The sequence below is a fragment of the Diceros bicornis genome, chromosome 14, assembly GCF_020826845.1.
Source record: "Diceros bicornis minor isolate mBicDic1 chromosome 14, mDicBic1.mat.cur, whole genome shotgun sequence".
In the NCBI taxonomy this organism is placed as follows: Eukaryota; Metazoa; Chordata; class Mammalia; order Perissodactyla; family Rhinocerotidae; genus Diceros; species Diceros bicornis.
Genome location: NC_080753.1, coordinates 51,418,388 through 51,431,302, shown reverse-complemented (window position 1 = coordinate 51,431,302; position 12,915 = coordinate 51,418,388). Strand labels below are relative to the sequence as shown.

Here is a 12,915-nt window from a genome sequence, read left to right as displayed (position 1 = left end):
CTTCAGAAATAATAAAACACCAACACCAGAAAACATTCCTAACAGCCAGGGCTTTAAGAATATGGTTCACGAGGCTTATTGACAGCTGTCATCCTAACTGCTCCATAGTCCACTGAGGACGACATCACTGTGACCGGAATCCTGGATCCACATCTTATTAACTGTGTGACCCTGAGCAAGCCACAACCTCTCCAAGCCTTACTGTCCTTATCAGTAAAGTGGGATAATAAAAGCCACTTCTGCAGGGTTCTTGTGAGAACTAAAGATCACGTTTGTAAAGCATCTAACAATCTCTGACATATAGTAGGTGCTATAAACATTAGCTATTGTTATCAGCAACAGCATTCCAAATACCATTTGGGTAATTTTATTCACACAAAAAAACTGTTTTATGATTTGCTAATTACATGCTTTGTAAACCAGTTTTGCTTTGATTGAAAAAAGGTAATATTGAAAAACAGAAAGAGATGATAGAGTATCCTTACTTTCTTACTATGAGACTGGACAAGGTAATTAGCTCAAGAAGTTTATCTCCTGTGTAGACAGCTCATACTTCCCATTTCACTAAGATCTTAAGTTGGTTAGAAAACAGTAAGCCACAGTACTATCCTACGGTACTATCCTAAGATGCACCACTGTCAAACATAAAAGTTAATTTTATGAATATGAACCCAAGAAATAAAGAGTATCAGGATAATTCAACCCAATGAAAACAACAAAAAAATATAAACTTCCAGAAGGTATAAATTTAGCCAAACAGGTACCCTCATTTAACCGGATTTGTTTGATCTCTCACCAGTTTGAGGAGAAAAAAGGCATATTTCAAGACACAAAGCTCTAAGCAGATCTCATTTTAAAAGCAACAACTTCCAGAGTATATCCTACAGTCAGGACAAAGTCACTCTCACACTTTTACTTTCTATATTCATTACTTTTAAACAGAGATCTAAAGTCACAAAGACAACCCTGAGTCACTTTAAGAATCAACAAAATTATAATTATGTTTCCTGAGCTGAACTGAGGCCGAAAAAGTTACTGGTATGTTTTAGAAACCATTTCTACACTTTAAATAATTTTCTGTCTAATCCTAAATTAATCAGAATATGAAATTAACAAGAACTCACTATTTTCCAAAAAAAATCCTGTTAACCAAGAATTTAATGTATTCTTAGAAAGCCCTGATATTATACCAAGTTCTGTCCAAATTATTTTCATTCCTATAAGTAATGTACAGATACAAACATAAAACTCACTCAGATTTGCTGTCATGGACTCTAAATCTGCTATTAAGCCCGGAAGCTGCTGCAGCTGCTCCTGCAGCTCTATCAGGCTCGACTTCTTTTTCTCCCAGTGTGCTGAAAGCATAACCACCTCACTGTCCACCAGCTGCAACACAGAAGAGGAAGAGTCAAGTAAAACCAGATTTTAGGCACAAAGAAATTATAGTCAGCACAATGAGAGTTAGTCAATGTTATCTTTAAAAACCCCTGCGCTGAGTATACACAACAGGACACCCTGAAGAAGACTGAAGTTGTTTTCTTAGAAAAGAACCAACTTAATATTCAGTGCAGAAAACCTCAAATTACTGCTTGTCTCAGTGCATCTTAACCCAGAGAAGAGAAAGTTCAGAAATGACCTTAGAAATCACTTCTAAGTATACCCTATTTTTAAGTAAACCATGTATTTGAAAATCCAAATCTAGAAAAAAAATAAAACAAAAAACTACCACTAACAATTGAAAAGAAAACAAACAAAAACAACCCAAAACATAATTAAGGGGTAACTATTTGCTTTACAAAAGGAATTCTTTTAACAGAATAGTTCCCTAACACATTTAGAATATACCATGATTCGATTTACATTTAAAAAGCAACACTTACTGCATAAAGTAAGGTAAAGGATATTTGGATATGAAGGAATTATTGAAGCAACTGATCAACTCCAGAAAAAGAAGAAAAGCATTTATGTTAACCAAGAAGGAATTCAGATGTAAACGGTTCCAAACAACAGGGTTGTGAGATACTAGACTAGCCTAAAATAATTCTAACTTCTTTTCCTGCAGACTGTAAAGAAAATGACAGACATCAATTTCTCCCAATTTTTTTTTTAGTCTTAACTTGGTGGGAGGGGAAAGGGCCTAGAATAAGATTTAGAAGAACCAAGGAGAGGTCGTCTTTTGAAAACATCACCAACGATAAGCAAGAATTGTGAAAGATACCCACATTCTGTACAGTAAATATAACAACTGCAAAATTCATTATGTAACAGAAGAAAATGCATTTGACTATTATATGTAAAGCAGAGTTCACAGTTAAGTTATATACATATATATAAAAAAGACAATTTACACATCCCAAGATTAAGACTCAAGAGTTGGAACATGAATACAATTGATTCTTACTGAATCTCACTAATGTTAAGCAAGAACTCCAAAGGAATAAAAATATCAAAATAAGATGTAAAATCGTTTGTATGTGGTGCTAGGTTGTTTTCATTTCTACATGTTAATACTCTAGGGAATTCACCACACTGAAATAAAAGAAGTGAGCTATGATAAGAAGGATAGAAAGCTGTCGAGTTTCCTCTCCGTGCCCGTCTCACACGCCTCTCTGCTGTTTTGCAGCCCACACTGGAGGGATAACCACAACCATGCTCACATACAAGCCTCAACTGAGCTGGGGACCTTCAGGACACCAAGCTTACTGAAATTGAATTTCTCAGTAATTTTGTATACTTAAAAAATGCCTATTGCCAAGTGGTTTTAAAAAGTTCCCTAAGAGGGCCAGCCCCATGGCTTAGCGGTTAAGTGCACGCGCTCCGCTGCTGGTGGCCCGGGTTCGGATCCCGGGCGCGCACCGACGCACTGCTTCTCCGGCCATGCTGAGGCCGCGTCCCTCCCACATACAGCAACTAGAAGCATGTGCAGCTATGACATACAACTATCTACTGGGGCTTTGGGGGGAAAACAAAGGAGGAGGACTGGCAATAGATGTTAGCTCAGAGCCGGTCTTCCGCAGCAAAAAGAGGAGGATTGGCATGGACGTTAGCTCAGGGCCGATCTTCCTCACAAAAAAAAAAACAAGAAACTTAACTATAGTCTAGTTCACACCTTCCCAGGAAATTAAAAATTCTATTTTGAATACAGACTATAACAAGTGTACACAGAAAGAATATACCAGAATACACTATCATTTTAATTTAAAAGAATGAGAGGCTGGAGTCTCAGAAATCATTACCAATAATTATGTAATAATACTAAAACATTTTAAGTATTTTCTATGTGCCAGGCCCTGCGCTAAGCAATTTACGTTTATTATTTCATTTAAACCAGAAAGAAACCTTTTAAACTAAGCAAGATTACCATCTCCATTTTACAGATGAAGAAACTGAGGCACAACAAAGCTAAGTCACTTTCCCAAGGGCCACAGTGGCCCTAGGTTCAATCCCAGGGAATCTGACACTAAAGCCCATGCCCTTAATCAATATTCTAAGGATTGTGCTAAGGGGTATATGAAAGAAAGAAGAAAAGTGAAAAGCTGGCAAAAGAGGGGTTCTGAAAAACTGTACTTAAACTTTAATAAGAAATGAGCCATCTCCAGAAGGCCCATTTTTCTACCTCCAAGTGAACAAATCTGAATAAACCCAGATATAACACCAGCATATCAGGTTTAAGTGGCAAGACTGACCCAGAGTGCTTCATTCTAAAATTCCTTCTCGTGGACATTGAAGTTAAGAGAATGAGGAAAAAGCAGGGAACACCAAGGATTTACAAAATGGCTTATAATAGAACTTGACTGTCTATAACAAACTCAAAAGTTCAGCGTTTTAGGGGTACACTATTTCATGTGATTTCCAAACAACTTTGTTTGGTAAGGAGGGTAAGTGGTGTTATACCATTTTACAGATGAGGAAACTAAAAACAGACAAAGTTATTTGCCCGAAGTCAAAATGTATTTGTGCAGAAACTAGAATTTCCAACACCCAGTTCAGTCCACTTTCTACCACAGGTAGAGGAGATCCATGCTGGAACACAAAGAATGAAGCATGTCTAATTTAACCCGCTTACATATCAAACTGTTAAAACAAAACATGCATCTTCAATTTGAAGGCAAGCAAATACTTCACAATAATAGGAATTACAAGCAAATAATGCACTAGAAATCTAACTTTAAAAAGCTGCCCTCAGAGTCTAACCCTTAAGTCATTATTAACTATTTATTCATTTATATATAACTGAGGGAGAAAAAAAAATCAAAGAACTTGTAAAAAACTCATAGAAAAAGCCAACAAAGCCAGTACTGGCGATAGCTGTTTGTTTTCTAAGATACTGCTCTGAATTTTAAGACTTTATAGTAAAAATTAGCTTTAAAGTAGAGTATAAAATAATTTGTCAAACAAGATTGACTCTCCCTTAAAAATATTTGGCCCAGCAGGTTGAAACTGCTTGTTAAAGGCCACCAAAGACACATGAGCACAAAATCTGACAATTTTGACACTCTGACAAAATAAACACAATAGGTTTAACACTATGCATATTAAAGATACACATTTTAAACATTTACATATGTCTCAACAATACATCAGAGGGCTTTAATATAAATTTTCATTTTTAAAGCTGAATACTGTATTTCTGGAAAGCAAGAGTGGCACTTTTGATCAGATGTGGGTCTTAAAATAACCAAGTACTCAACTATGAAAAAATTTAAAATCCCCAAATAGCATAAATCCAACAACAGATCTTACAGGAAATTCTTTCTCCTATATATTTTATTACGAAATATTTTTTACAATCAAAAGGATGATTTCTGTTAAAGCTTCTCTACAGGATATAGTCTTCCTTGAACATTGTTTGTGGGATTCATCCATGTTGATACATGTAGGTGTAGCAGTTCACTGATTTTCACTGCAGTATGGTTATCTGATTTTATAACTAATATTATAATTTATTCTGTAGATGGACTTCAGGACTGTCTAAAATTTCAACAAAACCTGCTACAAATCATCTCCTACAAATCTCCTGGTGCCCACACCTAAGTTTCACAAATGAGTTACAGATGTGTCCAAGGTATTGCTCTCCTCATCTCCCGGAGTGGCTCCGCAGGGCTTGGAGCTCCCAGTCCTCCTTGAGCCTAGTCACCTCTGACTTCAAGTAATCTCATGTATTTATTACATAATATTATCAGAGGAAATGTGCACAATACCAATATTATCAGGGGAAAGTTTGGGATGCAATGCTCTGGTAATATCTCTAGGAGTGGAATTGTTGTCTGAAAGGTATATGCAACTTCCACTTAATGTCAACTCATTTTTTCTAACATGATTGTACCAATCCATTTACACTCTCTAGTTCCAGTTGTTCCTCATCATGTTTCTTCCAAAAGAAGAAACAAAACTGTCATCTGTGAATAATGATCATCTGCACAGAAAACTCAAGACTTCTTAAATTTTTGATAATCTAATGAGTGTAAATATGTGCTTTTAATTTGTATTTCCTTGATTACTAACCAAGTTTGAACACGTTTTCATGTTTACTGGCCACTCGTAGTTTTTGTTCTGTAAAACGCCTGGTCATATCTTTTGCTTACTTTTCTACTGGGTTATTCTCCTCTTTTTATTGGTTTGTAGGGGTTATTCATATTTTCTGAACACCTGTCCTCTGTTTTGTGAATTGCTTAACTTTTTCATGGTGATGTTTGATGAATAGAAGCTTTGATAAAAATTAATATTTTTATTTATGGTTGGTGCTTTTTATGCCTTAAGAAATCTTTCTCTACCCTGAGATCCTAAAGCTCTTCTACTATTTTCTGAAAGAGGTGCAGTTTTCCCTTTCACATTTAAGTTTGACGGAGTCAAAATCAGAACCAAGATCTTCAACTCCTTCTATTCAACATTATACTGGAGGTTCTACCCAGTATAAAAAGATATGAAGAAATGAAAGTTGTACAGATTGGAAGGAAAGAAACAAAACCTACCATCTACACAAAACAACTCCCACCTCCAAATACAAACTATTAGAATAAGAGGATTTAGCCAGATGGTTGAACATGGGATCAATATACCGCAAGTCAAATACTGCAGGTTTTCACAGATATCAGGACAAAGAAGTTATCTTCTATTAAAAACTTGCAAAACGTTTTACTCTGAATAGACTTAATTTTATTGAATGTATTTTCTGCATCTGATGATCATATACTTTTCTCTTTTAATATGTTAACATGGTCAATTGCATTTAAGAGAATTTCTAATATCAAACCAATCTTTTAATCCTGGAATAAAACCTGGGGTATTTTGCTTTTCATGCATTGCTGGATTTGGTTTGCCAACACAGCCACACACTGCACAATGTCTCCCAGGTAGAATGCCTGTTGTTTATCATCCAGTATTCACAGAACAAACACATATCAACACAAAGTTCTGGCTACTATTTACATAGGAAAACTTTATATTTAAGCTCGATACACATTTTAAAACAACGTGTGAGAAGATTCTCAAATTCAATTTCAAATAAAATTATGAGAATATCAGAATCACAAGACAGCATAAGGAGTCCATCCATAAAGGAGATGCATGCCTTTCACGTTGCTAGTGTTGAGAGGCCACGTTACTACACATGAAGCAACAGTTTAAGAATTATATCAAAAGTTTGGTAATCAGAAAACTATGTTTTAAACACTTTACATCCTAACAGATTTCTACCTATGTACAGATGCTTTGTTGGTTTTAAATATATTTAAGGAAGTTGGTTGAGGGTTTTGGCTTGACATGTGACACACTATAACTTTTTCAATTTAGAATATGAGAAATAGGTTCCTGGTTAGAGTGTTTGCATGGAACATCTGATTTTCAGAAATGGATTACTAAAGTTAAGAGAGAGATAATGCTTTTATTTTGCTTATAATTTTTGAATCTGTATTCACAAATCGGACTGGACTCCAATTTCACTTTGTCACACTTCCCTTGTTGTGTTTCAGCATCCTAGTTATTCTAGCTTCATGAAATGAGCTGAACACTTTTTCCTCTTTCTTCATTCTCTACAAGAGCTTGTCTAACATCGAAATGGTAGATTCCCTCAAAGTTTGCTAGAACTCTCCTATGAAAACTCTGCAGACCTGGTGCTTTCTTAGCGGAAAGAATTTTTTAATCACTAGTAAAATTTTTTTAATGGCTGTAAGACTACTCAGGATTTGTACTGCTTCTAGAATTGGTTTTGGTAAAAATTTTTAGGATTTTGCCATTTTGTCTAAGTTTTCAAACTTGTCATAGAGTTGTTCAAAAACTCTTATCTTTTTGCTCTCTGCTATAATTATATTCTCTTTAATTCTTAAAATTATTTATTTATGCTTCCTTTCTTCATGATCAATATCACCAGAGATTTATCTACTGTATTTTATTAGTTTTCTCTATGAACTTTTGGCTTTGTTTAGATTCTACAGTATTTTTATATCCTATTTCATTTAACTTCTCTTTTTTTTTTTTTGTGAGGAAGATCAGCCCTGAGCTAACATCCATGCTAATCCTCCTCTTTTTTTGCTGAGGAAGACTGGCTCTGGGCTAACATCCGTGCCCATCTTCCTCTACTTTATACGGGACGCCGCAACAGCATGGCTTAACAAGCGTTGCGTAGGTGCTCGCCCAGGATCCGAACCCCGGGCCGCCACAGAGTGCACGCACTTAACCGCTTACACCACTGGGCCAGCCCCTTCATTTACTTCTCTTATCTGTATTATTTCTTTCCTTCTTCCTTCAAGGTTTACTCTGTTCTCTTTCCAAATCCTTAAGTTAGATTAGCTTATTGACTTTGTCTTTTTTTCTCTCTAAAATTTCCCTCTAAGTAGATTTTGGCAAATTCTACAGTTTCTATGTAATAATTATTATCCTTGTTCTATTTTTAAATTTTCAATTTTTTTTCCTTCTTTGAACCATAAATTATTCATAAGACATATTTTTAATTTCAAAACATATGGAATTTTCAAGATTGTTTTCCTGTATTAACTTTCAGCTTCATTTGCACTGGGATCAGAGAATATTCCGTATGACTTCATTTATATGAAACTTATTGAAAATTGCTTTGTGGCCCAGTACATGATCAATTTTTATGTGTTCCAGGTGTGCTTTAAAGCATGTGTATTCTGTATTTCTTGAAGCAGTATTCTATCTTTGTCCATCCAGTCAAGTTTGTTAATCATATTAGTCAAATCTCCTATATCCATACTTATTTTATCAATTTTTTTCCTATCAATTAAGTTTAATGTATAAAATCACATTTTGATTATGGATTTATCTACTTTTTCCCTGTAATTCTATTTTTCCTTTATATATTCTGAGACTGTTATTAGGCACACACAAGTTTAGACTTTTTCCCCTTAGGGAAATGAATCTTATCATTATAGAATGATCCTCCTCTTCCTAATAATGCTTTTTCTTTTCTCTAAGGCTACTTGATTGATAGTAATATAACTGTATCAGCTTTCTTTTGTTTAGTACTTGTCTAGTATATCTTTTTCCATCCAATTATATTCAATCTTTCTGTGTTCTAAATGCTCTAGGTGTGTCTCTTTTAAGTAGCTTATAGCTAGATTTTTTTCTAGGTCTCTTTTAACAAGCAAGATTAGCCCATTTACAATTATTGTGATTGCTGATATTTAGATTTTTACTATTTTTTTTCTGTCTATTCTGCTTTTTTCTCTTGGTTTCTTGTCATCTTTTGGGTTGACTGAATTCATTCTCATTATTCTAGTTTCTTCTTATACTGGTTTGAAAGATAAACACCATTTCTGTTCTTTAGTGGTTACCCTTAAAATTCTGCCCTACATATTTAACTTTAAATCTGAGACTAATCAATATCTATATGCTCCCCATAAATAATGCATGGGCTTTAGAATGCTTGAACTACAATAATCTGCTTTCCAGATTACATGCTATTTTTATGCAGCATTTTTATCATTTTTAATCCCAGAAATTAGATAACTGATGTAAATATATATAGTCACTGTTTGTTTAGATTTATTTAAGGTTTACCATTTCCTTTGCTCACTATTCCTTCCTATATCTCAGATCTATCTTCCAAATCATTTTCTTTTATCCTGAAATACATTCTTTAGAAGTTCCTGCATTGGTGACTTCTGATAGAAAACTCTATTTTTATCTGAAAATGTCTTATTTTGCCCTCATTCTTGACAACAGCTTGCAAAGTCTGCTGTGAAACATTCATTTACAAGTGATCTGTCTTTTCTCCTTAGTTGCTTTAGACCTTCTCCTTGCCTTTGGTGTTCTGTAGTTTCAACACGATGTGTCTAGGTGTGGATAATTATCTATCTTCCTTGCTTGTTGTACATTTTGGATCTAAAGATTTACGTATCTTATTTCTGGAAAATTCTCAGCCATTTATCTTTTCCTATATTCTTTCCCTCATTCTCTTTTTCTAGAATGTTTATTAGATATATTAAGCTAATCCATATAAAACTATAATTTTCCAGGTCAAAATTGGTTCAACACTGGTAATTTCACTTGGTTCAACCTAAAGATCGTCTGTAACTATTCTCTGTTAACTCCTCTTTCATATTTTCCATGTTCTTACCTCAGAGATCCTCTCTGGGTAATCGCCGACTTTCTCTTCTATTTCACTATATTCTTCCTTCAGGTGAATATAACTGCTGTTAAAACTATTCTTTGGGTTTTTAATTTCAATGATTTTTTAAAGTTATGTTTGACAGCGTCTTATTCCTTACTCATTTTTAATCCATCGTTTGTCTCTTTAAAAGACTTTGTATATACCTATTTAATTGTCTATATCCAAGAGTGCAATATCAGAACTGCTTTGCAGGTCTAAATCTTACTCTTTGGTTTTGGTGACTCTTAAACTTTTGATAATATATTTCTTTGTGTGTTTTCTAATTTTGGGGGGGAGAGGAATTAATCTACAGAAATCTTGAGGGGCCTAGGTTTACATGGTTTCATCCAGGGAGAATTTGTGTTTGTCTCTGTTGGGTGTCAAAGAACAGCCATCTGTGGCCCTTTCATTTCTTAATTTAGTGGTTCCTTGATCATGTAGGAAGTAAAAATTAGAGCCTCACATTCCTATGAGGCCAAGGCCATGGAAACAAATCCAAAAAGGAGAATATACTTATTCCAAGTTGTTATGAAGACAGACAGGTTTCCTTGTTGCCTCCATTCCCCAATAGATAGCCTTCTTTTTTTTTTTCCTAGCGTAACTTTTCACTGAGGGATGTAGCCACTTCAAATATTCAAGAGCTTTATGCAGGAATCTCAGCTTCAGCTCCCCATAGACAGTGTCTCCTATCCCCATAAATCTCTAAAGACTTTGTTTTAGTATTTGACCCCAGCTTCCACTTTTTTTTTTGTGTGTGAGGAGATCAGCCCCGAGCTAACATCTGCCAATCCTCCTCTTTTTGCTGAGGAAGACTGGCCCTGGGCTAACATCCTTGCCCATCTTCCTCCGCTTTATATGGGATGCCTTATATGGGATGCCGTCACAGCATGGCTTGACAAGCAGTGCATCTGTGCGTGCCCGGGATCTGAACCGGTGAACCCCGGGCGGCCGCAGTGGAGCGCGTGCACTTAACTGCTTACGCCACCCGGCTGGCCCCTCCACTTTTTTTTAACCACTCTTATTTCAGTTCCCTGTTCATTTTTTTGGCCCTTTATGATTTACCTTAATTTTTATGAACTTAATGCATTTAAAAAATTTTTTTAAAGTCTATCCAGCATTTAAGTGTTTTATAGCTACAGGGCTTTTCAAGGTATCTAGTCCGCCTTACTGCCAGAAACCTACATTCCAGCTTCTCAATAATTTCTAAAAGAAACATTAATGTCTAAATTTCATCATATGTATTACTATGTTCTATATAACTACTATAGCTTCACTAATTTAGGTAAATGGTAAAGAAAGTCAGCCCAAATTAAAAGTCAAAGTCACAGAAGTGCTTTTGGAAAGAAAGTTTGATTGACATCACTAGCACAGAGTATCTGATCTTGGCTAACAAAGCTTTAAGTACATGTACAAGATAATTTTAATTACAAGTCACTTTTATTCATTATACACTCTATACATAGTGCTAGAAATAGTTTGTTCTTTTAAGTGAATTGAGGATGACTCCTGAAATTTTTATATTTATTTTATAAGCAAATTAATGATTTTAGGTAGACTCAGCAAAGTTAAGCTTTTGCCCAAATAACAGGGAATTCTTGAATAGTGGGTAGAAAGAAATTACATCGTATAATTTACATATAGTGCAAAAGCATCAGACTCAAATTCAAAGCATTATACTTGAATAAACCAAATATTTACTTAAAAGTTATAAACTCTCTAAGCCTAACTAAACTACTTGACTGAGAAATTATGAAAATGTGCCTTATTTAAGGTTTTATAAGCACTACTAAATTGATGCAAAACATTTTAATACAATTACAAACTCAATTTCTTAAAAAACTAGCATTTAACACTGCAAAAGGTCATTTTTCCCACAAGTATAGCCAATTCTTTACCTCTCCAGCACTTGCACATTCCTGGGCTCTTTTGTGGAGTGTAGCCCATGTATCTTCATATCTAAGAAAAACAAAAAATAATTCACAATGCAAACCACATATTAAAACAAATATGATCTAAAGATGAACCTGGAACATCCTGTGGTAACAGAAAGAAAAGCTCAGAAAATAATGGGACACGTCTCAAGGACACAGAAGTCAATTTGAAGGAGCTTCCAAAGGCCAAATCTGGGACAATCTGAGCAACAAAATAATGGTAGTAATGGGTTACAACTCAAAGAATGAAACAAACATCCAGAGTTCATAGTGATTTAAATAAATAATTGAATAAATAAATGGGGAAGAAAGGAAAGACTCTTCCTTACAGTAGAACTCTGATTAATAACTGTAGAAAAAAATGATAAAAATAGAAAAAAAAATCACCATTTGGTAAACACAACAATAAGAATTGCTTCGGAAGAATTCTAATGGATGCTGAAATTAGTGGGTCAAAGTATGAAGAGAAACAGGATATTTACATTATCTCAAAGTATTTCCCCACAGGATACTCATTAATAAAAAAGGGGGAAACAGTATTAACAGTGGAGAAACCTGGCAGGCACTTCCTTAACCAAGTGATCAATATTAACATCTACAGTAATGAGACATATCAACATCGTGTGCCTACTGATACAATGTACTGGGAAGGACACACATTACTCTTCTGGCATTATTGCCAAAAAGGTACTAATTTGAATTTAATCATGAGGAAATAGCAGATAAACCCAAATTGAGGGACATTTTGCAAAATTACTGGCCAGCAATCTTCAAAAGTGTCAAGGTCATTAAAAACAAAGAAAAACATGAGAACTATTCCCAGATTAAAGGAGATATGGTGACTAAATACAATTTGTGATCCTGGATTAGATGCTGGTCCAGAAAAAAGGACATTATTGGGACAACCAATGAAATGTGAATAAGGTCTGCAGATTATTTATAATGTCAATTTCCTGGTTTTGACAATGATACTATCGTACATGATCCTCAAAATATATGAAGCAAAAATTGACAGAATTGAAAGTAGAAATAAACAGTTCACCAATAATAGTTAGAGACTTCAACATTCCACTCTCAATAATGGATAAAACGACCAAAGATAAGTAAAGAAAGACAGGACTTGAACAACACAATAAACAAACTAGATATAACACACATATATAGAACACACTATCCAACAACAGAATACACATTCTACTCAAATGCACATGGGACATTCTCCAGGATAGAGCACGTTGTTAGGCCACAGATTAAGTCTCAATAGATTTTAAAAGTGGGTATAGGAGAAATCTCTGAATCTTCTACTCAATTTTGCTGTGAACCTAAGACTGCTCTAAAAAAATCAAGTCTATATTTAAAAACAAGATAGATATC

At 34.7% G+C, this 12,915-nt stretch overlaps 1 protein-coding gene across 2 annotated transcripts in view; it reads right to left on the bottom strand.

The window, feature by feature from the left end:
• The window catches only part of DTNBP1 (dystrobrevin binding protein 1), a 114,538-nt gene that overhangs the window by 86,847 nt on the left and 14,776 nt on the right, over positions 1 to 12,915 (bottom strand). For both annotated transcript variants that reach the window (XM_058555222.1, XM_058555221.1), the window contains exons 4-5: positions 11,506 to 11,566; positions 1,254 to 1,386 (exon numbers count right to left, since the gene is read on the bottom strand). In XM_058555222.1, coding sequence (XP_058411205.1) covers positions 1,254 to 1,386; positions 11,506 to 11,566 — 194 coding nt within the window. The remainder of the gene's footprint in view (positions 1 to 1,253; positions 1,387 to 11,505; positions 11,567 to 12,915) is intronic.